Raw genomic sequence first — 27,436 nt, forward strand, 5'->3', positions numbered from 1 at the left:
CAACATAGGTGCTCATGCATGAAATTGTTGGATTTCCCATGGAGCTCTACCAAACTGAGGAAATCACAGTTATATTCTGTGAACAACTTATTCGATGAGCCCCAGAAAGGCAATTTTTTCTTTGCAAGGAAGAGGATTAATTGAGATCAGATGCTGAAGCCCATTCCTCCAATGCTGGGTTTTTACATTATTAATGCGCTGATTTTCTATGTCCGTGCACTTATTCAACTTGAGTTGGACTCGACCTCCATCTGTTGGAAGTAGGCTGTAAAATGGCCTGGTGTCTTTTCATGTTGCTTCAGAGCATTAGCTAAGTTATGCCAGTAATTGTACCTAGAAAGCACAATCAGTGATTTGGCATTCTCGTTAACTAGTTTGCAACAAAACCAGAATATTTTGTCAGTTGATTTTAAGTAAACTAGCCAAAGCCAATTCAGTTTCTCACCATTCTCGAGCACTCTTTTGCAGTGTGACTTTGAGAAGTGTTGCTTCTGCTCACTTACTGGAAATATCATATCCTTGATTTTGCCTCATCCATTCAAAATTGTACAGTCAATGTTGGCAGAGTTTAGGATCACTGTCCATAAAGCAGTATCTGGTGTATTGATTTGTGGTGTGCATTTTTTCACATTGCCGTGTATGTGACCATGCAAGGCTGATTCTTCTTTATCATTTCTCTCCTTTTCACGTAAACCAGACTTTTCTTTGTCATGACTCTCTTTTTTATGTGAGCCACATTCTTCTTTATCGTCACTCTCCTTTACACCGCCAAGAAAGCTGGATGATTCTCCGTTCCTTTCCTTATCTTCAGGTAAATCTGCTAATTCCTTAGTAGTAGGACTTCCATTATTTACGCTTCGCTCCTCAATCACAAAGGTCCAGAACATGCTAGGAGGTTAGTGAAAAATTAATCCACATACGGAATACCTGAAACATTTTACTTAAAACATTCTATTTTTCTTTTTGTTGCTAGCAACAGAAATAGCACCCCAAGCCCAGTGGCCCCCAAGTCTGCAACCTCAGGCAGTTGCTTTGGTGCCCCTAAATCTGGCCCTGCTTCCCAGGAATCATTCAGCTGCTTGTGGATAATAGCTTGTTTGTCAGGTGAAATTCCTGAGGCAGAGGCAGAGCATATCAGTCTGAGTATAGCCTGGTGAAAAGCTGCACTGTGGAAGTTACAGGATTTGAGAATGAGGGTTGGTTCCTGGGCAAGGCCTCCTGGGTTGGTATCATATCTTCGGGACAGGGTGTCTGTCTTACCATTTTTGGATCCGAGGTGGTAGGTGATAATGAAATTGAACCATGAGAAAAATAGGGCACATCAAAGCTGCTGTTGGTTTAAGGATTTCACCCTACATAGATAGTCCAGGTTTTTAAGGTCAATGAATAACTGGACCAGGTGGCGAGATCTTTCCAAGGAGTGCCACCATTCCACAAAGGCAGTTTTTATCGCCAGGAGTTCCTTATCAAGCATTTTGTAGTTTAGTTCTGCGGAGGTGAGCTTCCTTGAGTAATAAGTGCACGGCGTAACATTTGTTTGGGATCGAGTTTCTGGGAGAGGACAGCCCTAATTGCTGTACTGTGATATCAGGAAATAGGCCTGTGTGAGACATGTCTGGAGTATGGCATTTTCAGCACACAGTTGCATGATTTGCTCCTAAATTATCAGGTTCTCTGAGGTCAGCTGGATGACAAAGGCCTGTAGGGCGCTTGGTTGTCCACCTGAAGGAGGGTAGCTGACTCAGGTGTGTCTGGTGCTCCGGAAAGGTTAGCCATGTCTATCCTGCTGAAACTGGGAGGAAGTTATCACACAGTCTATACTGTCTGGATTCTGTATTGGTGAAGGAAATGAGAGATGATTGGTCTGCTCCTACCCTTTTCCCCTCACACTTAGGAGTGTGAGGTCATGCAGGGCACTGATATGCATCTCAAAGAAGCACAGGTTCTGTAGGGTAAGTAACCATTCCTTTGCTATTTCTGAGGTAACTTCAGTCAATGTGCTATTATCTTTTAGCACATCAAGTGTATCAGACAATAGTTAGGAGTCAGAACAATAGGAGATGAGATGCTGTGTCAGCATGTGGGCTGCAAATGGAACAAAAGAGTTTCCTTAAATTCAGTATATTCTGAAAACAAAGTCAGCGGCAATGCTTCAATCGTGCAATAACAATCTATAAATGGAAAGCTAGTTAATCTTCAAACGTTACAGTTCTTTTGCCCTTTTGTATCAACAGCACCTTGTTTCTTTAAGACATTATAGTATATTTTTGTATTAGCATGAAACATTATGTTATTGTAGTCTGAACTCACCCTTTTAGCTCAGTTTTCCCACACATACCTTCATACTTTCCCCCATGCTATTCCTACACATGAAGGACCTCCACAAAATTAGCAATAAACTTACTAAATTATGGTTCTTCAAAATCGCTCCTTAAAACTTACCTCTATCTTGATACATCGAATACTGAGGTTGACTGAACAGCTGGGATGAAACCCTGGCCCCACTGGAATCAATGGGAGTTTTGCCATTGACATTAAGGGGGCCAGGATTTCAGCCTTAGTATGCTGAAATTATTACTTCACCGTGATTGTTTTCCTTGTCCTCCCTCTATTTATTTATTATTGTTGTTTCTTATCAAACCTCTTCATGGGCAGGGACTATCTCTTTACTCTATGTGACTCTAACACCGTGCACAACGGGGCCCTGATCCCCAATCTGAGTCTCTACGAGCTGCTGCTGCTGTTGTTGTTAATAATGTATTACATATAATATTACGTAACAATATAATTTAATATAACATTATATAATTAATTAATATAATATAAATATTTTCCATTTTAAAAGATTAAAATGCCCTTGTTGGATCATATTATAGGATTAGATGACTATTGTAGAGTAGTATAAATCCCCAAAATATGAATAAATAGATTCTTGCCTGTTCAAGTTTGTGTGCCCTTTAGCTGTGTTTTTAGACTGATTATGCCTGAGAATATAAAGAGGGGATTTATGAAAGAAAATATCATCAACTGGTGTAAATCAACATCGCTCCTTTTCAATAGAGCTTTTCTGATTTCCACCAGCTGAGGATCTGGCCAGGAATATATCTACGGTTCTCTGTGTCTGATATATGTTCTGTGACACAGTATTTGAGATTTCTGTGCAATCTCTGAATCCTGGTTTGCTCTGTGGCATGTTGGTTGTAGTGGTCATGACTCCACCACCTTTTTCAATTGTTTGGCATGAGCATACATCACATTCACTGCTGACATTGGTCATTGTGTGCTGTTGCTTAGAATAAGGAAATCCCGCCATTGAAGGGAGTTAGCTTCAATGAATTCTTAATTGTTCTCCTACAGGGAGGAACCTGTTATGCCTGTGCTGTGATGGATGTTAACCTAACATGACTAAATCAATTAATATAAAGGTGTGAATTAATAAAGCCATGTGTCCAGTGGTTAGAGCAGGAGATTGGAAGTGAGGACTCCTTTCTTCAATTTTCAGCTCTGTCAACATTTTTCATTTTTTAACCTTGGGCAAGTCAATTACCACATCTGTGCTTCCAATTACCCATTTGTAAACTGGGTATAGTAGTTCAGACCTGCCTTACAATATTGTTGGAATTTTATTGGGCTCATTGTCATTGGCACTAGGGCCATTTACACCACTCTGGCAGTGTAAAGGGGCCTTAAAGAGAGTGTCAAAATAATTTTCACTCACTTTAAGAGACATTTCCCTGTAACTGAGACTCATGTCCTGTTGGTTTTTAAAAGTGCTCTTAGATCTTTGTATGATAGATGCAAGTACAATGTTATTATTAGCAGTACTATTAGTAATATTTAGTATATTAGGATCTGTTGTGCATAAAAAAGTAAAGTATGTTTACTTATACTGAATGAAGGGTTTGCCTCTATGTTTGTAGCCACTGGAAAATAGTCATGCAAATCAACATTTCAGTGAAATGAACTCTGTAGGGAAGGATGGGACACAATCGGAGTACTATCACTAGACAGCATCTACTGATATATTGAAATAGATCTACTAAATTACACTACGTTCTAGCACTTGGGAAGGAATTGCTCTCCTGTTATTTTTGGGGTATACTTAGCTATATCCATTATGTAAACATCCTACTCACAGTAATCCAGTAAGGACATAAAGTCCAGAATGTTTATTTTGAGAAGTAAACCACTCAGGATTAGGCAGGAATTAGGATGTAGCTGCAGCCATCACTTGCAGTTATGCAGTTTTCTGATGTGTGGAAACCTCAGATTGTCCATTTCATGTGACTCTTTCTCACTCTCCATAAAATATAAATTAGTCACTTTACCTAGAAAATAGCTTAAGACCCCAATTCATGAAAGCACTTAAGCACATGTAAAGCATTAGAAACATGCTCAAATCCCATTGACTTCAGTGGGAGCTAAGCACATATTTAAGAGTTTTCCTAAACTTCAACCTAAATCATGCAGAAAATCATGCAAAAAATAATAGCCCTCACTAATGTGAATGGGTATGTGTGAGATATTCACATTTGTGAGGACTATTATTTTTGTATAATCTGAACTATGATATTATTTACCTGGTGCTAAATGAGTACTGGGAGTTTTATTATAGGTGAGACTGGTAGTACTGCCTATTGTTAAAGTTGTCCAACACTTTACATTATAAAATCCTTGTTCTGGTTGCTTATAACTTAGTCAGATTAACTGCTTGGGCTGAAATTTTCCATGTCAGGTGTTCTATCTCAGGTTCAATTTTTTTGGAAAATTTCAGCCAGTTTGGCAGTTTCCAAGAATGAGGCTAGAGAAAAATATATTATTCTGCCCATTTAAAAAATTCTTGAACTTTTAGGGTCTTGAATCAGGGGTGTATAATAAAGGAGATTGGTGGACCCCTGCCTCATTTGATTCAGAAGTTGGAAGATGTGCAGTGAATGAGGAAGGGGATTGCAGGAAGAGAAAGGATGGTCTTGTGGTTAAGGTAGTTGAATACTGTGCTGGAGAATTTGATTCTGTCCCTTCCTATGCCACAGAGTTTCTGTGTGATGCCAGACAAGTCATTTAAACCAGACTTTTCACTGGTAGTCACTAATTTTCTGTTCCTCAGTTTCTGGATGCTCAACTTGATACCTTGGGGTCTGCTTTGCAGATGTGCTGAGCTCTCATCTGCAGTGAAGCCAATGGGAGTAGCACTCTGAACATTATCCTGGGAGAATTCTGCACCAAACAATTTAAAATTCTGCACACAATATTTTATAATTCTGCATATTTTATTTGTCAAAATAACACAATATAATCACTCCAGTTTCAATTATTTTGGTAATTTATTTCAAAGTACCTGTCAACAAGTATGTCAACAACACAGACAACAGCAAAAATGATTCCCCCAGGAGTACAGTTAAAGAAACCCCTACAACAACCCAGTTCCGGTTGGAGGATGCTGGAGGTGGCTGTGTGGGGCCCCCAGAGCTCTGGCACCTGCACTCCCATTTCCTAATTTTTGAATACTTGACTTTGCTAACTTTTCCTAACTTTTGAATACTTGATTTAGCAACCTTAATGGTGTTCTTAGCATCTTTTTTTGTGAGTGTAATAGATAAATATGAAAACAAGGAACATGCTCCAAAGAGCTTATGGTTTAAGTAGACAACAAACAAAAGGGGATGGAATACAAAGAACAGCACATGATTCTCACACATGCTATCTCTCATTATTGTCTCTTTTGTTAAAATTTTCTAGAAGGGAGGAATAGGGGTTTTAGCCCTTGTTACTGAAGAAGTGTCTTTGCAGAATGCCTCTCTGTGAGGGCTCAGACAAGGTTGTGAAAAGACTCTCTGGGGATGGAGGAAGGGATGGAGAGAGGTGAAGTGGATTTTCATCTAGACTTCTCTGGATTTGCACCTTTTCAAACTCATCAGAGAAAGTTATTCTTGCCTCGTCTTCCAACAACAATGTCCCATTCTGACACCCTCTGCCAAGTGGTAGCAGATGTCCAGGCCTTGCAGGCCAGCCTCTCAGTGGAGAAGAAATCAGCCAAACAGAGTCTGGTTATATTATAAGTGTAATTTGCTTTATTTATACATTTGCACCAATACTGGAATAAAGATTGTCAAGCAACATCCAGGGCAATCTTCCTCCAGGAATCTTTGGCCAGCACCAATGCCCTGTTCCCAAGAGCAACCCTGTTCCCATGCATCCGATGAAGTGAGCTGTAGCTCACGAAAGCTTATGCTCAAATAAATTGGTTAGTCTCTAAGGTGCCACAAGTACTCCTTTTCTTTTTGCGAATACAGACTAACACGGCTGTTACTCTGAAACCTGTTTCCAAGAGCAGCTTCAAGAATTTACTCCAATCAGAGGCCAAGGCAAGAGAGTGTACTCTCCTGATGGTCGCACGGCTACCTATACACAGAACATTGTATACTAACTACAAAACTAACAACACAGCATATTTTCCTGAAGAGTGAACATTTACTTACAGGCTAAGAAAAAGGTGGTGTGTAAGAGCGCTACCTTGTGATACCTGCCAGAACATAATATTTTAGCTTGAGCTCTAGGGACTATGCTCTCCAGGGGCTTGATCCATTGTTCAATGAAATTTGTAGAATCCCATTGCTTTCAGTTGGCTTTGTATCAGGCCACTGAGCCTCTTGGGGATGAGTAGTAAAGCAGATGCAGACTTCCTCAACTATGACTCTTCCTACCAGATTTCTTTTTCAACTTGTCAGCATCTGTATCTCACGATTGTATTCTTGAATATACATCTGCAGAAACAACAGTTAGCAGCAAATTTGTAATGATCATTTTAAGGCTAAAAGATGATGTATCTAAAAGGAGCATTTGTTGTTGTTTTTTCCATAGGGGTTTGGGTCATGCTTTAATTCTAAATTGAAATATTTAAAGTCTAGTTCCACTGTGGGTTTATGGCTGGATGCCACTGTGATAGGCATGTTAGCTATGGTTAAGACAGACTGAAAGATAGATTAGCATATTTTTTTAAAAAATATAGAACGATGTATATACACTCATTGACAGTGCAGGAGCCTTAGTGCTCATTGGTATCAAGAATATGCAGGTGACAATATCCACTCTGGAGGAGCTTGCAGTTGTTGGATGCATGGGTAGATAATATATTAAGAGGGAGATTTTCAAAAGCACAGAGGATAGTTAGGTGGCTTACTCTGATTTACGTTCTGGAAATCTCTCCATTAGCATCCTTATTCATTATTTTAGCTGAACTATTTGCAGATGTTTTGGAAACAACTACATTGCTAACTTGTGTCCTTAAAAAATTAGACATAAACTGATGTCTACGTAAAGTCAAAGAGTCATTTTCCCAGCTATTTTAGAAGCCTGGTGCATTCTGCCACAGGATACCACAGTAGTATTTTATAACTTCTTTGCCACAGATATTGTTTAGTCATTAAATATTATACTACAAAGAAGGCTAAAGCACAAAGGCTTCATCATTGCTCGACATTGTCTTGTGCTATAGCTGGCCCAATGTCCCCAGTCCTATTAGGTAATAAAGTGGATTCTCGGAGGTTTTGAGCTAGCTCAACTTTGGGACAGATCCTCATCTGGGGTAAATCAAAACAGCTCCATTAAAGTCAGTGGAGCTACCAATTTATATTAGCTGAAGATCTGGCCCTTTGCATTCAATTGGAGGTGTTCAATACCAATCAGAGTTCCTTTACTTGGAAAACACTGAATCGGTGTCCTGTTCAATTTTAGGTCATATGAAACTTTTTTCTTTTGAAAGTCTTCAAGAGTACCATTTAATCACAATGTGTTAGTCGTGTGTGACCATCAAGAAGAAACATGAGTTCTCCCTTACCTTTCAGCAGGTGCTGTCTACAGCTTTCCAGATTCTCACAGATGTTTCTCATCTGTCAATGATGAAGCAAGGTACCTTAGGTCAGTGTGGGCATTTTTGAAACTTGAGATGTTGACCAACACACAAATATTGCACGCCAAAAATATGCTTTTGAAGAGAAATTTGTACCATAACTAATGGCACCATTGTGAATGAATAGGATTGTTGGCTCTAGAAAAGTAAAAAGAGGTGTCCCCTACATTGAGAGTTGGTCAGGAATTATTTTACAAAATGCTAATTTTCTTGGAAATGGACAATTCATCAAAACTGAACCTTTTCATGCAAATGTATTGTTTTTGACAAATACTGAATTGGAAACTTTTCTTAGTTCCAGGATGGAAGAAAGAGAGAGACAGAAAGAGTCACCCCAGGATGGTCAATAGCCTAGTAGTTAGGGCACATATCTGAGAGGTGGAAGAGCCAAGTTCTATAGGCCTCTAGGTAGTATATACCCAATAGAGACACTCAGGCAGGTCAGGAAACAGAGCTTGCTTAAATACCTTTAAGGATTTGGGCCTAGGAGTCTCTCCATCGATTTCCATGGGCTTTGAATCAGGCCTATATTGATTTCATGGTCCTTCAGCCTGCATGTCAGAGGAGAGCATTTTCTAAGGACTTCTGTTGTGATAGATTCCACAGGTGGAAGATATGCATTTGATCTCTGTCTAAATATGCAAGGAGTAGCTTTCATAGAAGAAATTATCTCACTGGTATACCACAGGGGCCTCCAAGAATATAAACCATTCATTTCTTCTGCTGCCTCATATAAATATCTGTTGAACCTCATTGCTGATTCTAAAGCAGGATTGTCTGGATGCAATACACAAATTACATTATTGCACAAAAATTGCCAGAGATACTCTAATTTGAAGCGTTGTAGTTAGCTGTATGGGCTCTTTCTCCATTAATTTTAATTAACAAAATATTCCTCAATTCAGGAAACTACTTTCAAAGCAGTGTTTTCATTTTCTTGGTTGTCATTGAGGAGCATGTTTCAGACATGGGAAAAATAAGGTCAGGTCATACAGTGAAGAGGCTGAAATAAAGAAGGGGGAGCTGGTACCATCCAACATGGATTCAATGCCAGATCCTTGATATCTGCTGAAAAGCTGCCTTAACAAACCAAGTGGGGATTCCCCTTGCAAAAGGGAGTTCCCAGTTTGTGCAGAGCCAGCATAACCTGTTCTACACCACCTCTATTTTATCCCCCCATGGCACAGAGGGAGGGAGGCAGCATGGCTGGAGTGCACTGCACTTTGGCTGTGCCAAGTGGTTTAACAGCCCTTAGGGGGCCATTACAAGACAGCACAGTTCAGATCAGCTCTGAGGCTGCTCTAACATGTACTTGGGGCCAAACCATTCTAATGTCACTTTTGCCCCCTCTTCACCATTTTCTCAAGGTGTGTTGAATAGAGATGTGGTGTACCTGAGATATTTTTTGTAGGATATTATTGTTTAGATGGAACAGCTCTCATCCCATCCACATTCTGGAATGATAGAGCAATGAAAATACAGAACATGACAGCGATAGCATATTTAGTGCTTACTTTCCATGTTTGACTTTAACTGTTGATTAGGAACCTTTTGTACTAGAGTGAATTACAATTACACCAGTGTAGAGAAGAAAAAGAAGGGCAGGACCAGAAAAAGCAGGTTTGGTTAGTATGTCTTGAAGTGCACTGAAAGTTTTGATATAGGGCGTTGCACACCATAAAAAACTCACTCTGAACTGAAAACAGTATTGCGGGTTGTGTGAGTTGTACACTGATGACTATAATCTCTTGGGACAGGAAGCAATGTTTGTACAGCACCTACCACATTGTGGGTACAACTGGAAACATTTGATAAATAACAGTAACAAGTTAAGAGTCAGATCATATTTGAGAAATACCGAGTAAATGAGAAGTATCCGACATCCCAGAAAGACAGAGTTTGATTTCAATCTGACTGATGTAACTCCATTGACTTCTTTCAGAGTAGCTTCATAAACAGACTCCAAGGAGAAACTGCTGAGCTTGAATTAATATGCAAACTAGATACCATTAACTTGGGTTTGAATAGAGACTGGGAGTGGCTGGGTCATTACACATCTTGAATCTATTTCCTTAAGCTAAGTATCCTCACACCTTCTTGTCAACTGTCTAAATCGGCCATCTTGATTATCACTACAAAAGCTTTTTTTCTCCTGCTGATAATAGCTCATATTAACTAATTAGCCTCTCACAGTTTGTATGGTAAATTCCAACTTATCTGTATGTGTGTATATATATATCTTACTATATGTTCCATTCTGTGCATCCGATGAAGTGAGCTGTAGCTCACGAAAGCTTATAGTCTAATAAATTTGTTAGTCTCTAAGGTGCTACAAGTCCTCCTTTTCTTTTTCCTTTGTCTTCTGTTACTCTTGTTTTTCATGGGTGTAACTGGGAGTAGAATTGGGTCCCATCACATGTGTGATTTGGCACTACAGTCTACGCAGGGGAAGTCTGCAATTGAAAAAGTAACGCTTTTTATCTACTGTGATCAAAGTGTGTTAGCAGAGTTGTGTGGGAAAGTTTTCATGTCACCTGCCCAGACTTTTTTTTTTTTTACACTCCAACCACTGCTTTCAGTCTCTCATTGAAATTAATTCAAATCGCCCCCTGTGGATTAGAGGCAACAGGGGCTATCAAGAGACTGGAGAAGATGTAAATCTCAGCTAAGCTTTAATTATCCTTTATTCTAATTTGAAAGGACACTTTCTCAAAGTGCTGGGTATGTGATCAGAGAGTAGGGTGGATCCAATTGCATAAAAACCTGATTTAGGGGAAAGACTGTTGATTGCTAGGTCTTGAATTGGCAGTATCAGGTCAGTGGTTTGCACCCTCATAAGGAAACCTGCACAGAGTCCATCTAACTAGCTCCTTTTTACAATATAATGATTTGCCAACAAGCAGAATAACTGGTGGCTACTTTCATTTTGTGAATCACAGAGCTCTTAAGGGTGTTCGACAGATAGACACAAGTTTTCATGCATAGCTTTCCGTCATGAAAATATTGTCTTCCTTGAAAGAAGTCAACAGTAACAAGACAAATATATTTTCCATTAAAACTCTATTCCTGATGTTGTAAAAAATCTAAAGTGGTTTTATTTTTCAACTCTGAGGATATGATTGAGTTTCTAGTAATGATTCTAAATCTTTGTCCCAATTCTGTATATTAATTAGCCCACCCTGCATTAGATATTAAATATTTTCTTTGCATTTTTATATTGCCAGCTCAGTACCTAAACTCCATTTAAAATTGTAACAAAAAGAGGGACTTGTTGCATTTGCGGAATAATATTTGCCTTTTAAAATAAACTGAATTAAAGCTACTTTAATTCTGAATGTCTGTCTACACAGAGGTTTAATGCATTTTAACTAATCCACTTTAAATTCACACCTTTAGTTAATTTGGTTTAATTTTCCTGAGTCTCCTGGTATAGAGAAGCCCTAAGTCCTATATTCAAATGTGACTTTAGAATTTAGGAACCTAAATCCCATTTTCAGAATAGATTTAGGCACTTAGGAACAAAGGGCTCACTGAAAGACAGTGGTACTTAGGTTCCTAAGTTCCAAAGTCACATTTGAAAATAGGACTCCAGGGGGAAGTAAATTACTGTACGGCAGTCTTTCATCTTAGTTTCCCCTTTGCACCTCACTAACTCTGGGGTTGGCCTTATTCCCTGTCACTCCCCTATGTGACTGAGCCACACAAAGGCACAGTCTATTGCTAGCAATACAACATTAAGCTTTTTGTCTAGTATGTGTAAACACTTTCACTGCATACAAGTTCTAAACATGACTATGGAGACTCCCTGGCTATGTTAATTAAATCAATTTGTGAATGCTAATGTTAGATGTTGAAAGCCTGGATATGCCTCAGTTGCATGACGTTTCATGAGATTGAAATGGCACTGTTTATAGATAATGTGATCTCCCCAGTGGACACTGTCTACACTTTCATTTCTTGATAACTTGTACCTTTTCCCCTCGTTGAAGACTGACTTTCATAGCAATATCACTTATGGGGCTTGAGCATTAATAAAGTTCCCTGTCAGGGCTTGATAAACTGCCTTCCCTGATAAGTGGGTTTGATTGCATTTTTTGGTGGAGGTTTCCAGAATAAGGCAAGGGGTTAATTTTTTGGGGGAAGGGGCTCTTTTTAATAGCTATTAATTTTTTAACTAATTCCTGATAGGTTTTTTATTGCCAGAATCTGCAAATAGTAAGACCAGAACTAAGTTTTAAATTGATGTTCCAACCTATTCATGATGACGACAGCACCTCCTTTGTCAGCCTTTTTGATTATGATGTCAGAGTTGTTTCTGAGGCTGTGGATGACATTGTGTTCTGCATGGCTGAGGTTATGGGGCAAGTGATGGTGCTTTTCCACAATTTCAGCCTGTGCATGTCGGCGGAAGCACTCTATGTAGAAGTCCAGTCTGTTGTTTTGACCTTCAGGAGGAGTCCACCTAGAATCCTGGATTTATCTCTCTGGTCACCAATCTCTCTGGTCACTCGATTACAGACCTAAAGGTCGCAATATTACAACAAAAAGACTTCAAAAACAGACTCCAACGAGAGACTGCTGAATTGGAATTAATTGCAAACTGGATACAATTAACTTAGGCTTGAATAGAGACTGGGAGTGGATGTGTCATTACACAAAGTAAAAGTATTTCCCCATGTTTATTTCCCCCCCCCTCCAACCCCCCACCCCACCCCACCTCCCGCTCCTCAGACGTTCCTGTTAACTGCTGGCAATGGCCCACCTTGATTATCAATACAAAAGGTTTTCTCCCCCTGCCTTCCCCCCCTCCGCTCTCCTGCTGGTAATAGCTCATCTTAAGTGATCACTCTCCTTACAGTGTGTATGATAACATCCATTTTTTCATGTTCTGTGTATATATAAATCTCATCACTGTATTTTCCACTGAATGCGTCTGATGAAGTGAGCTGTAGCTCATGAAAGCTTATGCTCAAATAAATTGGTTAGTCTCCAAGGTGCCACTAGTACTCCTTTTCTTTTTGCGAATACAGACTAACACGTCTGCTACTCTGAATCCTTCAAAGAAGAAATGTATGTAGTCTGACTATTACTCCTTTGGGGACACTGAAGAATCCTTAATCTCCACTTTGCATGCAGAGTTTGAGGGCTGGTAGTGAAGTGCATATATTCTAATTTTCCTAAATGCTCTTTAATCATCAAAAATATGTAGTTTAAAGAATTCCATTGTCTCAGTTTCTGTAACAGGACTTAGAGTTTCAAAGATATACAAAACCCATAGTAAAATATATAGTGGACTTGCCAAGTCTAACTGATAATAGTTACATATACATGAACTATATCTTAAAAAGCATCATGTTTAGTTCAAAGGTTAATAATGTTCATGTTGTTATAAGGTAATGATTGCCCAATAGGGATAATCTGGATTCATTTCAGAGACCAAATAGACACATAATAAAAGAAAACAGGTTGGTTTTAAAAATTTAAATGTTTTATGTCTTTAAAATATCATGTGACTCCTTCAATTATTAAGACAGAGAACACTTCCAGAACTGCTATACAACTGCATACTAGTGGGCCAAACTCTACTCTCAATTTCACAGTGTAAAAACATACATAGAAATTCTATGGTATATTGAAGTCTACAGTATATTGTGTTACTCCATGCTCATAAAAAGAAAAGGAGTACTTGTGGCACCTTAGAGACTAACCAATTTATTTGAGCATGAGCTTTCGTGAGCTACAGCTCACTTCATCGGATGCATAGCAATGTAACTGAAACTAAAACTTGGACCAGCATCCCTAATGACAGAATGTCTGTTTTTAGTCAAGGTATACTTGCGGCATTGAAATCTTTTTTGCTAGAATATGATGGGTGTTTCATTTAGAATATTTGCCTTAAAACACAAATCCAAGAAAGGTCATATATTGTGTCTTTGGACATCCAGATTTTTAATTGATACAATTTTAATAAAAATGTTATTCCTTTACTTTTCATCTCTGAAAACCAAATGGTTTATATCAGTGCAAAGCTAAGCAAATGTTGTTTGGGATTTTTTCCAGTAGAGGTCAATGGAAGTCAGTGACTGGCGACTGTTATGATAAGGTAATAGAAAAGGATGAAAGCTAGGATTGATTGAACAGCTGTGAAAGAGATGCTGGTCCAATTGTATTTAGATTACTGATAAGGTAATTCCCCCAATGATTTGTTACATTCAAATTATAATAACAGAGAATTGCCATCAACAAGGCATAAAATGCAGTTTCAGACTTATCTAACTCATAATGTAGGAGGAAGCAAAGTTACTGATTGCAAAAGTTTTTTTGGTTTTAGAGTAACAAAAATGGATATGGCCTTCATAACACTGATAAAGATCATATGCTTGTATAAATTTGGCTTGTGTTACATCTGGAATAAAAAATTATCACTTGGTGATATTCCCAGTTAGAGTCATCATTGTGTAACCATTTACCCATAGAAGTTACCATTTTTCTTTCCTTTTTTCTGCTGAGCTTATCTTGAAAGTGAAGGGTAATTGTTAAAGTCCAATATATATGCCGTAAGACAAATGCTGCTACAAGCCTCACTAATACCTTCATTATTTACAAAGCATTCATGTCCAAAATCTAATCAGAATTCTGAGATTTTTTTTAATGGACATTGGAATAAGTGATGCAAAATTAATTCATTTGAAGAAAACCTCAACACAGAGTCCTGCTGTGAGGAAGCTGTGATGGATAGTGATGGTTTGAATTACATCACAACAAAAGATTTCCCTTAGCTGTTCTGATAATTAATTTGTTTTCTAATGGGGCATTTCTTATAGGGGATTATTGCACTCCCTTATAATATATTCTCTTCACTGAAGGCCAGATCCTGCTACCTTTTATCAGACTAGTACTTAAGTTAGAAGGGGCTACTCACCGGGACTAAGGGTGGCAGAATCATACCATGGGACGGTATTCATCTAGGCAATCCAGTACAATTAATTAACATTGAAATTGTCGATCTGCTTCTCAGAACAAAATAAAGGACACTGACCATGTTTGGGTCTCGGCTGAGATGCAACTTCTAGACATGTAGATGAAGCAGCTTGGTGTAGGGACAGTGAGTCACGATTCCTTGTCTGGTTTCTCACTTGTTTCAAATAGGAGAATTAAGTCACTGGATCCTTGTGCTGGATGCAGTTTACCTCCTTTACCAGCTAAACTCTGCTGTTCGGTGTATTATGAGGGGCTCTGCTCACTGTCTGCAAGTCTCTGCCCTCTTCTCACCCATTGTTTATTGGCAGGGTGTAGTGGCCCCATAGTGCCTGCAGTGTCCTCTGCAGATGGGCAGCGAAGTGTGGAAAGCCCTACAACACTTCCTCCATCCCCTGAACAGAAGTTGGGGTGAGGAGAGCTTATACCTTTTCTCCCCTGCACAGCCTCCTTTAAGCAAATGGTCAGACATACAGTGATGTCTGACTTAGAGCTATTTCAAGAAGTATGGAACAAGAAAGATATGCATCAGTTAGAGCAAGATATGTATTTGCACATAGTGAGCAAGTGCTCACTTAATGTACTGTGGCTGACAAAAGCCTGGTGATACAAGAAGGAAATATTCTAGCAAGATGTTGTGGGAAGCATCATTAACATTTCAGAAAAATCCCCTTATGATGGCTATGATACTACTTGTTGATTCATCTTTTATCTATCGCTAGGAGATGCACAATGAGATAATATCACTTGAGGCAAAGCAACGGAGGTGGGGAAATTTCTGAAAGCAACAACCCACTCATTTGGTTAGTAAGCAAGTTCTGACATGCGATTCTGAATTTATAATGCATCTGTACAGTCACTAGTAATGGGCTTGGGCCAGCTCCAGTTCCCATTGCAGACAAGGGGAGTCTTTCCAACATCTTCTATAGAAATTGGATAGGGCCCTGGATTGTAAACAGTAGAAAACACAGGAAGATACTTTATTGTAAAGACTTTAAAAAGAATGTTGGGCTAAATCTTACATTTTTGTTCAGAGTTCCACTAACTCCAAAAAGAGTTTGCCTGAATTAGGACTGAGTAAATGCTAATTCCAAAAGGCCGAGTCTCTTTTCTGTTACACGTTCTTCTCTGCAAACTCTACTAAAGCCAGTAAAATTAAACTAGCATAAAGTTAGCATAACAGAGTAGATTATCAAGCCTTGGGTAAGCACCCCAGGGTTTCACTCACTGTATTCATATTAGTTACATTTATGATTGTCTACTTCATTCTCAAATGAAAGAAAGTGTAGTAAAAATAAAGCAGGCTTGCATGCCTTGTGCATGCAAAACTTCTACTGACTTCACGGGGAAGGATCTGATCCTTAATCTCTGTATGTATGACTGGACTGAAATTCCATTAGGAAATAAAATAAACATATATTGAAAGGGGTATTTGGGAGTGGTTCTACCAAGGTGCTTTGACAAACCCAGCATTCAGATTCAAGTGAAAGACACATTGGATCAGGGGTCAAAGTAATATGAAACACTTATCGATACGGGGGCCTGGCTCCGGGCCCCAGGAAGGGATTGAGCCTCAGGCAGAAGAGGTGGGGCTGGGGTCAGCCTCCCACAGCCAGCCCATCAGCGTTGCCTGGCCTGCGCTGCCTGGGGCTCCGGCAGCGATTTAAAAGTGCCCGGGGCTCTGGCCACTGCTGCGGTAGTGGCGGCCGGGAGCCCCAAGTCCTTTTAAATCACTGGTCCCAGGGCAACTGCCCCTTTTGCCACCCCTGTCAGCGGCCCCGGGGGGGGCAAAAGGGGCAATGACATTAAAGCGCTGTCATGGCAGCACTTTAACGTCAGCTGTGTATAGGCCAGTACCGGCTTTTTACCGGTACGCTGTCCCATCCCGGCGTACTTTCACCCCTGGATTGGATCAACAAAAACATCAATCCATTAAAAATGTTTTATGGAATCTAAAGCAGAAAGATTAAACCAAATGCAAATATTTAGGGATTGGAAATGTTAGAAAGAGCAAATAAAATAAGAGGAGAGACCATACCATGGACTACAGCCTTAAAGGGGATTGCAGTGGTGGAGTTGAGAGCAGAATTTGGCCTGCAATCTCTTGAACAATTCAAACTCCATGTGGCTTCAGTGAGAGGAAAAAGTGAAAACTCATCAGAATTAGAAACTTTTACAACACACGGTGCATATCCAAGTATTAGCTTTGGTCATCTGCATCAATCCTGTTGAAGGTCAGTTGGGAATAGCAGCACCAAAAGTGATAAAGTCTTTATTACATTTGAAGTATTTCCATCCACTATAAATCTACCTTTTATAGATGATATTAAGGTCACAGCACAGTGATTATAGCTTTACAGAGAAATGATCAAAATGACAGGAATGAGTACAAGCTGAAGACATATAAAATGGAAATAAGAAAATGGTCTCCAAGCAATTACTCAAGAAAGGAAATTTGGCAAGCTACAGCACCTCGTGAAGTACTGTTACCATGTTTTCAATAAAATAATTGGAGAAAGGATAGAGGAAGTCAACCAATGATTACAAGAACAGGTAACTATTATGTGTTTTCATAGGTCATGCGCAAAGCAGGCTTCCACCCTTCAATATGAAAAAAATAATTAATTAAGGTCTTGCATTGTAGACATCAGTATTAATTACACTGAGTTTGTGAAGGCATTCATCATGTAGCCCCTGTCATTTTAATTCAACCTTTGTTGTAAATATGGGTTTATTTTAAAGCTGATCAACACAGTACCTAGCCCGTATGACAAGTTGACAGTGAAAAGAATTGATCGGCATCATCGCTCTTCCAGGAATGTGTCCTTTCATTGCTACTTCTGTCATAATCTCTTCTGTGGCTACTGGCTGAATACTAAAAAAACTGTTGGATGAAAGGCACTTGGAAACTAATTAATTTGAGGAGGTAGAATAGTTAATTTGTATTGATTGAGCAAGTGCCATTGCTCTGCTCTTCAGCAGCCCTTTACAGAATATCATAGGAGGCAGTGCCTGGTTATATTCTTTGCCAAAGTAATAATGCAACGCCTGAAAAACAAGCAGTGTGACTTCGGAGAATATTTAGCCTCTCTGTCTCTGTCTGAACCCCACCCTACTAGAAATCGGTAGTGAGGGAGAATCATCGACACTTGAACTTTGTTTCATGTCCTCAGACTCAGTTGTCAGTTCCTAGTGAATAGAAGGCTGTTTCTGATTTCACATCAGGTTTTGCAATATTATGGCTCCAATATTGTGAGTTCTGATTTACAATGGCATAAACATGATTAGAATCAAGCCCTAGGAACCTGATCCAATGCCAGCTAAAGTCAATGGGATACTTTGATGGGCATTGGATTGGACCCAAGGGGTGAAATCCTAGCTCTATTGAAGTCAGTTGGAAGATTGCCACTGGAGGGAAAATTTCACTGTAGGTGGTATCACATTTAATACCTTTATCTGTTCTGCAAAGAAGCCAGCAATTGAATGGGCAGGAAAAATGAACTATCTATTGGGGGGAGGGATAGCTCAGTGGTTTGAGCGTTGGCCTGCTAAACCCAGGGTTGTAAGTTCAATCCTTGAGGGGGCCATTTAGGGAACTGGGGCAAAAATTGGGGATTGGTCCTGCTTTGAGCAGGGGTTTGGGCTAGATGACCTCCTGAGGTCCCTTCCAACCGTGTTATTCTATGATCTCTGCATGCCCTTTCAGCTCAAAATAGACTCACATTTGCAGAGCAGTGTTAAAGAAGATGTAATTGCTCTTGACTATGCTGTACCTCTTCTTCTTAATGAGAACTTCAGATAACAGTGCTATAACTTGACACCGTCAGCAGACATTAAATTAGAAAACAAAATAATGCACAAAGCAGAAACAATAGATGTGAAATAATTAGAACTAAGTGGTAACCCCATCATTTCAGTTCTCTACCAAGCAGAGATGGTGGATGATGGATTCTCATCTCATTTATACTTGGTTCACATTTGTGTAACTCCATGGAATTCAATGGCATTACTCCTGATTACACCAGAGTAACCAAGAGCAGACTCACACCCTTGGGAATTTAAACTGAAAAAGTGTGTAAGAGAAAAAGTATAAAGGCTTTTGACAGCTATATTATGTGGAGAATTATCAGATAAAAATAACATCAATGCATTTCTAACCAGGAGAGTCCTAAGACAAGTTAAGCTATCAATCATTTGTATCACTCACCATTCAGTAAAGAGATTCAACATCTGAATCAGTCATTACAGTGTAAAGGAGAATTAATAAAGTTTCAAACAAAATAAAGATAAATGAACAGGAGGACAATGCAATTGAATTTTAAAACTTGACAAGAATCCAGAATTATTTCATCAGGCCGATATGGGAACATTTAGTTTCTTCTTGTTGTGCAAAAAATTTGAGAAGTTAAGTCTTAGGTAGAATGATTTTTAAAGTGTAACATCATATAATATACTTTTATGTATCATCTTTCCTTCAGAAGGAACCTAGAGGACAGCAAAAAGTATGGTGCACATCCTGAGTTCCTTATTAATTTTTGGCTCAGTCCCTATTCATGCAAGCTCCTCTTCATACCAATGAGAGTTTGCCTGAATAAGAACAGTGAATATTGAGCAAAATCTAAGGAAGACTTTAGGGTTTGCCTCAATGCATATTGTATTACACCTTCTTAATTTTGTTTTTAGTTCTCCTGGGATATGTACATATATTACTTCTTTTCACTACACAGAAATTAGGCAGGAATCTATTTTCAAATGTACTTTGTTCAGCTCATTATAAAGTTTATTCCTTTTGTTTTTTTAAAAAAAATATTTTGCTTACAGATTACTACAAAAATGGGTGCTGCTCCAATCCTGCAAAGCTATAAAAACTGGCGTCGTATCAAACCAAAAACATACACCTCAATTGGTCCATGTTTTAGATCAATGTATTTGTTTGTTTCATAGACTATAGGAAGAAAGAGAAGTATGGTGCATATTTTTCGTAAAATGGTTTTGCCTTGGATTATGTGAGCATATTGATAGATACAGGGACAGGTAACATCTAGCCTTCAATCACATGGCACAGCATAGTCTGCCTATGCATTACATGTGCCATCTTGTCCAGGCAAGGTATGATGAATCAAGGCAGATAGGTGCACTATGAGGCAGGGTCTGAACATCGCAGCTTCATTGAAAGTCATTCTGGGTAGCATGTTCTGGAGACACCAAACAGATTAGCTGTCTGGAGGCCTGGGCATGCCCGCTAGCCAGCACACCCCTCGGTGTGGAAGTCAACATACCCTCCACTCCCTTTCCCAACTGTCATCTTGGGCCGTGAACCAGCATGTGAGGAGTACCTCTGGATTCAGTGGAACTCCTCATATGCTTTAAGTTGTGTGTTTGCTTCAGTGCTTTCTAGATTCAGGGCCTACAGCACTAGACTGGAATTCTGCCCAGCTGTTATGGAAGATGTCCCCCATGTTTCTGGGCCCCTGCCGGCATGTGCACAGCCCGGAGCAGAATTTGGCCCATAGTATTAAAATTATTTTCAGTATGAATTGCTAGTGTAGACATGTCTTGAAATGACTGAGTAAAAGGTTTGGATCCCAAATATGGGTAGAAAGAGAGAGAAATGAAGGAAAGGTATGTTTACAAAACCTAATATAAATGCAGTCTGAGTGTTTTAATGCAAATTATTTTTACAACAACTTTCATGAAAGTCTGTGTTTATATCTGGGAGTAGCTGAGATGGTTCTGTGAACACTTGGACTGAAGAAGGAACTCACTCTTGGTTAAACACAACAGCTGTGTGGAAGTGAGTGAGAACTGGAAAATGAAAGTTGCTATAAACATAAGTGAAACTGACCCATATAATTTTATTATTCTGATTGCTGAGTATAATGCAGTAAGCATGCTAGCTTGTAAATGGCAAAAAGTTAATTGGCTTTTTTTTCAAATTCTTCCTGTTTCAGCAATCGCAGATGTTATTAGTAATACAAGTAAGGACCTTGTTTAACATGTGGCTTTTATCTCAACAGCTTGTCATGTTTGTCTCCTTTTCCCCATATTTGAATGGCCTGTGTGAAATGGCTTATACATGCCCACAAACATTATAATAAGATGGAAGAGTTAGTCTCTGCATTTAATTTACCTCAGTTGGCCAGATTCATCCTCAGGTATATGCCTGCAACTCTCATTGACTGTAGAAGAACAAAATTTGGCCCACTCCTGGTTAGTTCCCTGGGGTAAAATTCCTCACACCCCACATAAGTTCTCAAAATAGAGTTTCAGTGGACCTTAAGTGGTGTTGTGGCCTTGTACTGAATTTCATTCATAGTTCAGCGCTTGTTTAACAGTGAGCTTAGGCTTTCATCCTCCAGTAACTTGCAAATATACTTACCTTTATGCACCTAACTGTTCCCATAAAGTCAATGGGGCTGCATATATGCTCAAAGTGAAGACTTTACAGGATCAGGACATTAGCCCGCGATCTTCATCAAATTAACAAAAAAAAATCTTTAACTTTATCTTGCAGAGATGTTGGAAACCAACAATGTAATCACTTTCAATGGACTAGCCAATAGCTCCAATTACCACACTTTCCTTTTGGATGAGGAACGGAGTAGACTATATGTTGGAGCAAAGGATCACATATTTTCTTTCAACCTGGTTAACATCAAGGAATATCAAAAGGTATCTTCAATCCTACTATCATTGTTTTTTAACAAAACCTGTGGTACAAATCTTGCTATGCAGAGGTATAATGTATAACTTGACAATAGACATAAACTACATTTAAATTGTCATGACAGCTTATGACAGCTAACCCTCCACCCACCCCCCAAAAAAGAAAATTGTTGCAGCTAAAAAGGGGGGAAATAATAGGACAAATTTGACCTGGTTGAAATGGTTACACCAGTTCTAAATGTGGACAAATATACACAAACAATGCAAGGGCTTGTCTACATGAACATTTAATGAGCAGCAAGCTGGGGTTTGAATGTACTAGCTTGATGTGCTATTTGTCCATGTAGCCCCTGCTGCAGCACCCCAACCGTTAGTGTACTTTAGTCTACTCGTATTTCAAAGCGGGGCAGATCAGGGGACACTAACAAACTGTTAGTACATGTCAGCAGGTTCCACGTGGACAGGTAATGCTCAGCAGGATAGTGCAGGGTACAGTCACATCCCAGCTTGCCATGAAAACACTTTTTGTGTAGACAAGCCACAAGTCACCAAGATAGGGAATATAGAATGTATGATTTTTAGCTACTCATTACAGAGAACATACGGTAAACCTCATTTTAATGTTCTGTAATTATTTGTGCCTGTCATGTGTTAGGAGCCTGGGCAGAATAGTTAAAGCTCTAGTATATTTTTTACAGAGGTATTACATAATTATTTTATATAACATATCACAACTATCCCAATTACAAAGGTTAATCCCTAGATCCTAACATGAAGCATAAAACTGTGGGATTTTACATGCTTCTATTGAAGCAATCAAGCTTTAAGGCTTTGTAAAGCCATGGTGCTAATATCTACACAGCTCCCTTTTTCTATGTGTATTCTTCTGGTCCAGGTCCACTATATCCACAGTAGCATAGTCCTTTTTAACATCTCATAATAAGGAAGAGTTGATTGAAAAGTAGTAAAACAGTAGCAGTAGCACCAGTAAATGAATGCACTTCACCTTAAGCCAGCTAGTCACCAAACAGTCCATATTTTTATGTTTACTGCTCAATAAAACGAAGATGACTATCACGACAGCTCTCACAAAAAGGTCACATTACCATTCACTTTTTTTTGAGAGTAGGGCCACTTCAGTGTTTGTGAGGGTGAGTGTTGATTTCTTTTCCTCAGCATGGAGTGTTTTAAAGAAGTGTGTTTCTGCTACTCATAAACCATAATAGATTGGATGCTAATAAAAGAGTGACAGATTTCTCTTTGCCCTTGATGGAGGACATTACTTTTGGTAAAAGTTGTAGACTTAAATTAAAAGCTGATGTACAGTTCAACTGTGCTTTTGGGTATGCTTCTGCTTGAGTCTAAAAATTTGTTTTATCTTTTCATTTATTCTAATGAGCTTTGCCAAAGAAGGTAAACACAGAGATGGAGGTTTGATTTGTTATGTTCAAGCCTTTAAAATCCCACAACTTTTATGGTGCATTTTAGATTCAACTTTTATGAAAGATATATTGCTTTAGCACTAGTGGATTTTCTTGGTATTTCTGACCTTTTGCCCATTTGCCTATTAGCTTCCTAAGATGATAGCAATAAATACTTTGTGTTCTGTATTCTGAAGGAAGACAGGCCATTCATTTGTATTCTCTAAGGGAAAAGATAAAAGGGAAACTGAGTATTTTCTTTTCTATTCTCTTTAGAGCAGCTATAAAAGAACCTGGCTATTTATTTGTATCCTCTGAGGGATTCATAGTTTAATGCACAAAACATCTGGAATAATTAAAAGAAAGGATGGTGCTTCCACAGTAGAAAACTGCTCTCTGACATTAAGTGAATTGTATCTTCTATTCTTCAGTCTTCAAACACTTCTAGAACAATGTGTGAAATAATAAACAAACATTATTATATTAAAGAAAGATGGCTCAAAACTGCAGATTCAAAGTGGGATTTGAACATTCCCAAAGATTTAGAGAATTTTTGGATCAGCCTAATATAAAGATCATGGTCCTGAAGAAATTTAGATCCAAATCAAAACTTTTCTAAACTCTTAGCTGTCTTTGAATCTCAGGTTGTGGTTCAGGTTCATCTCTTATTATTATCAATTATCACATCATCCCACCAGTTTTTGAGCAGGCATTTCCACTGAGATCAGTGAGGATTTCTACCTAAGCACTGGAAGTAAGTTATGGCCTCAGCAAAATAGCACAAATAAGGCCAAATTAACCTTGTCATTACAGTGGTGCAAATTCACTGACTTTCACATCAAGTCAACATAATTGCAGCATTATCAGAGGAGAATTTGGTCTGCCCATATTAGAGATATGAAAAACTGGTTGAGATAATATAGGAGCCTTTCCCCCAAAACTTCAGTTGATCCTTTTGGGAGCTCTAAAAATTTGATTATTTTTTTTAACTTAGTAAATTTTCATTTTCACTTTCTCTGCACTGCTTAAGCCAGGAATAGAAGCAGGAAGAATCCTTTGAGAGACTGTGTTCTCATGAAATTTTCAGCCCAATTTTATAGATGTAAGAGGTTCAAATTCTGTTTGGATTATATTATATTATATTATATTATATTATATTATATTATATTATATTATATTACATTTTATATTTTATATTAAAGAAAATTCTGAATTTTAGGGTGTTGGTCGAGGTCCATCCTAGACCTCAAAACATCACTAACAATATGTTCTTAATTCTCTTTTGTCACCTGCAATCATCCTATTTTCCTAATACTTTCCCCTTTATAAATAAGATGTATTGAACACCAAGGTTATAATCCAGTCTTGTAGCCATTCATATTGCATTATCTGAAGTTACCAACTGGAATTGTAACCTGGCATTATGTGAAGATCATGTTTTTTTCTATATGTAATTCCTAAAAGATTTTCAACAGACATGAATAATTGACTGAAATGGTCTCTGGGTTTTCTCTGTAGAAAGTGAGATACCTCTTTTACCGGAAGTAATACTACAGCAGGCTTAGGGAGTATTACTGGAAGAACTTTATAGATATTTGCAAAGACACTTATCGAACTCAGCAACAGCATTAGTGCTTGATGGAATGATAGCATCAAACTAACAGAGCCATTTTTATTCATTTAATTGAAGAGCAGGAAACAAAAGTGAATTACTATATTAACTGAATAGTCAAGAGTCCCATTTATGTTACAATATTCCCAAACCCAATTAAATGGCACACACTAATAGATATCTATCATATTCAGTGATGTCAAGAAGATGCAAGTTTTGGGCCTGGGTCTCCATTCCATTTTTAAACCAGTGTTGTAAATACATTAAAATCAATATCGATATACCAGTATAACTGAATGGAAAATCAAGCCCTTTGCTTCCATATTTGTCAAAGTCAGTAGCAGAGATCCACATTATACATCTGTATTTATAATCTTCTTTGCCATGATTCCCATCATATACACTTTGTTCTGCTTATGTTTGTTTGTTTTTTTCAGTGAAAAGAATAAAGAGAGAAAAGGAAAGGAACTGGGTGAAGAGACTACATATAACACTTGGTATACAATTTGTGATTATTGAAGCATGAAATGGCATAAAGTGATTTTTATTTTATTTCTTTAGATTTTTTGGCCTGTGTCTCATACCCGAAGGGATGAGTGTAAGTGGGCTGGAAAAGATATTCTGGTAAGTACAAATCTTTATAATAGTGTTTTGTTTTTGTGTGTGAAGGATTTGAATATTTCATGAAGTCTTGTGTTAATTTTTAAAGCACTTATTTTTCCTCGGATTACTCTTCTTATTCTAACATAAGATTTGGGTCACATCAGGTTTTTTGGTTGGTTGGGTATTTTGGTCCAAAGAAATGGATGCTGAGTTTAAATGCATAAGAGGGTGAAAATCATTCAAATTGAAGAGAAAGTGCTTCTTAAAAAAAGCACCCACTAAAAGTAAAAATAATTAATTCTTATTTAATTTTCTTCTGATTTCATTAATTTTGCACTGAGTTAGCCACTGATCATGCAATAAGCTCCATATAAACCCTTGTGCCCACATGGCACTTCACTGAAGCAGGTCTCCATGCAGGGTTTCCTTGTTTTCTGCCTGCGTGGAGTTCATTGCAGGATTGAGGCCTAAGTGGTTTTAACTTTCTGCCTGAGTTTTGGTGCCTCAGGAAAGAAACAGTTATATAACTTTGAACAGAGGGTTGGACTAGATGACCTCCTGAGGTCCCTTCCAACCCTGATATTTTATGGTTCTATGAATACATGCTTTACTGTACCTTCTCACTTTCTCTCTCACTCACATATCTCCATCTTTGTATATATGAGAGTGAAAAAGATTTCGCCACAAGTCCTAACAATTTTCTCTGTGTATATTGATAGTTTAGTCCTGTCTTCCATTATAGGAGCAGAGAGAGAAAGAGGATACATATACACAATAAGTCAAATGGACACATGCACAGTGGGCCAAATGGGAAATCGGTGAAGTTTCAAGGCTATGACTGAGAGTGGAATTTGGCCCCATGTGAATACTTTACTGGCCTGAATTTCAGAGATGGTTCACTAAAATATTCATAATGCCGATCTTATGCTTCTGAAGAACTATGTTCTAATACTGTCTTAGTTCAGAAGTGAAAGTGGGTTCACTGGGCTTAACCTAGTCCCTAGAGGACAGTTGTCTACATCAAAAAAACATTTTTGGAACAGCAGAGGTGGTTTAGGTCAGGACTGACATGTATAACCAGAGCTGTGTATGTGGAGAGGGAGCTCACAATTTTCATGTGCCTGGCTATAGTATGAGTGTCTCTAGCCACTTCGTAGTCCCCTGATTTTAAGTGACTACAAATATTTTTTATTCAAACCACATATGTATTCACAAGCACTTCCCTTAGAAATATTCTGTAAGCCAGAGATCAGAAAATCTAACCTGCTCGGTAACCCAGAAAGTACTGGCTGGTGTGAAGTACCCGAAGAAATTAACTAGTGGCTGCCCAGCGTTGTACTAAGTATTGTTATATTACAGTAAACAAGAATACCATCCCTTGAGGAGAAACTCAGAAATCTACAGCACTGAGAACAAAAACGCTTCCTTTACTTTAAAAAGAAAAAACATTTTCTTTTAAAAATTCACAATAATAAAGTGGTGTGGGGGAGGGAGGGAAAGTTTCAGACATTGCAGAAAGTCAGTTTCCAATATACTCATAATAAGTGGCTGTATTTTGTTGTGTTGCTCCTGGAATAGTCCCGGAGTCGTAATCTTCTTTCTGGAGTCACAATCTCACTTCCAGTCACCTCTGTGTGTATGTGCATGCATTACACAACAAGTCTATATCCTGCACAGCGTATACTCACTGACACGTCAAGGTAGCTACTCCACTGGGCATGAATGTGGAGTAGATCCATGGCTCAGTCCCATTCTGCTGTTTTCTATCTACCTGCATTGGGTATCCCCATGCAGAAGCTTCAGTACAGTGTGCTGGCAGAAGGGCATAAGAAGGCATAACAGGGAGTATGGTGCGCAGAACATATAACAATCTAACCCAAAGTGAGGGTAACAGCTTTACAGGTTATACGGGGCTGGTCAGAAAATTTTTGAAAGAAGAAAAATGTTGGTAAACAACAGAAAAGATATTGCAAATTTTATTTTCTATTTTCCAACCAGACAGACAAATGTATGTAAACCGCAAAGAGTTCATTCTATCTATTTAAATATAAATAAAGAATGACTAGTAATATTTTATGTGGGTCCAGGTCAGCACTGTGGTTCTGGTAGGTGAGTTAGAAATCTGAAGCAGGATTAACTCTCAGTGTGTCTAGATCTCAGCTGGTAAATACCCAGAAGTACCTGAGTCACAGGTTTGTCTCCAGTCCTGCTCTTGCCATTTAATAATGCATTAGAAACAAAGTACTG

At 38.6% G+C, this 27,436-nt stretch overlaps 1 protein-coding gene across 3 annotated transcripts in view; it reads left to right on the forward strand.

Moving 5' to 3' along the window:
• The window catches only part of SEMA3A (semaphorin 3A), a 289,750-nt gene that overhangs the window by 125,248 nt on the left and 137,066 nt on the right, over positions 1 to 27,436 (forward strand). For all 3 annotated transcript variants that reach the window (XM_073328646.1, XM_073328645.1, XM_073328643.1), the window contains 2 exons: positions 21,402 to 21,559; positions 25,148 to 25,210. In XM_073328646.1, the coding sequence (XP_073184747.1) occupies positions 21,402 to 21,559; positions 25,148 to 25,210 (221 nt within the window). The remainder of the gene's footprint in view (positions 1 to 21,401; positions 21,560 to 25,147; positions 25,211 to 27,436) is intronic.

This window comes from Lepidochelys kempii, chromosome 1, assembly GCF_965140265.1.
Source record: "Lepidochelys kempii isolate rLepKem1 chromosome 1, rLepKem1.hap2, whole genome shotgun sequence".
Classification (NCBI taxonomy): domain Eukaryota; kingdom Metazoa; phylum Chordata; order Testudines; family Cheloniidae; genus Lepidochelys; species Lepidochelys kempii.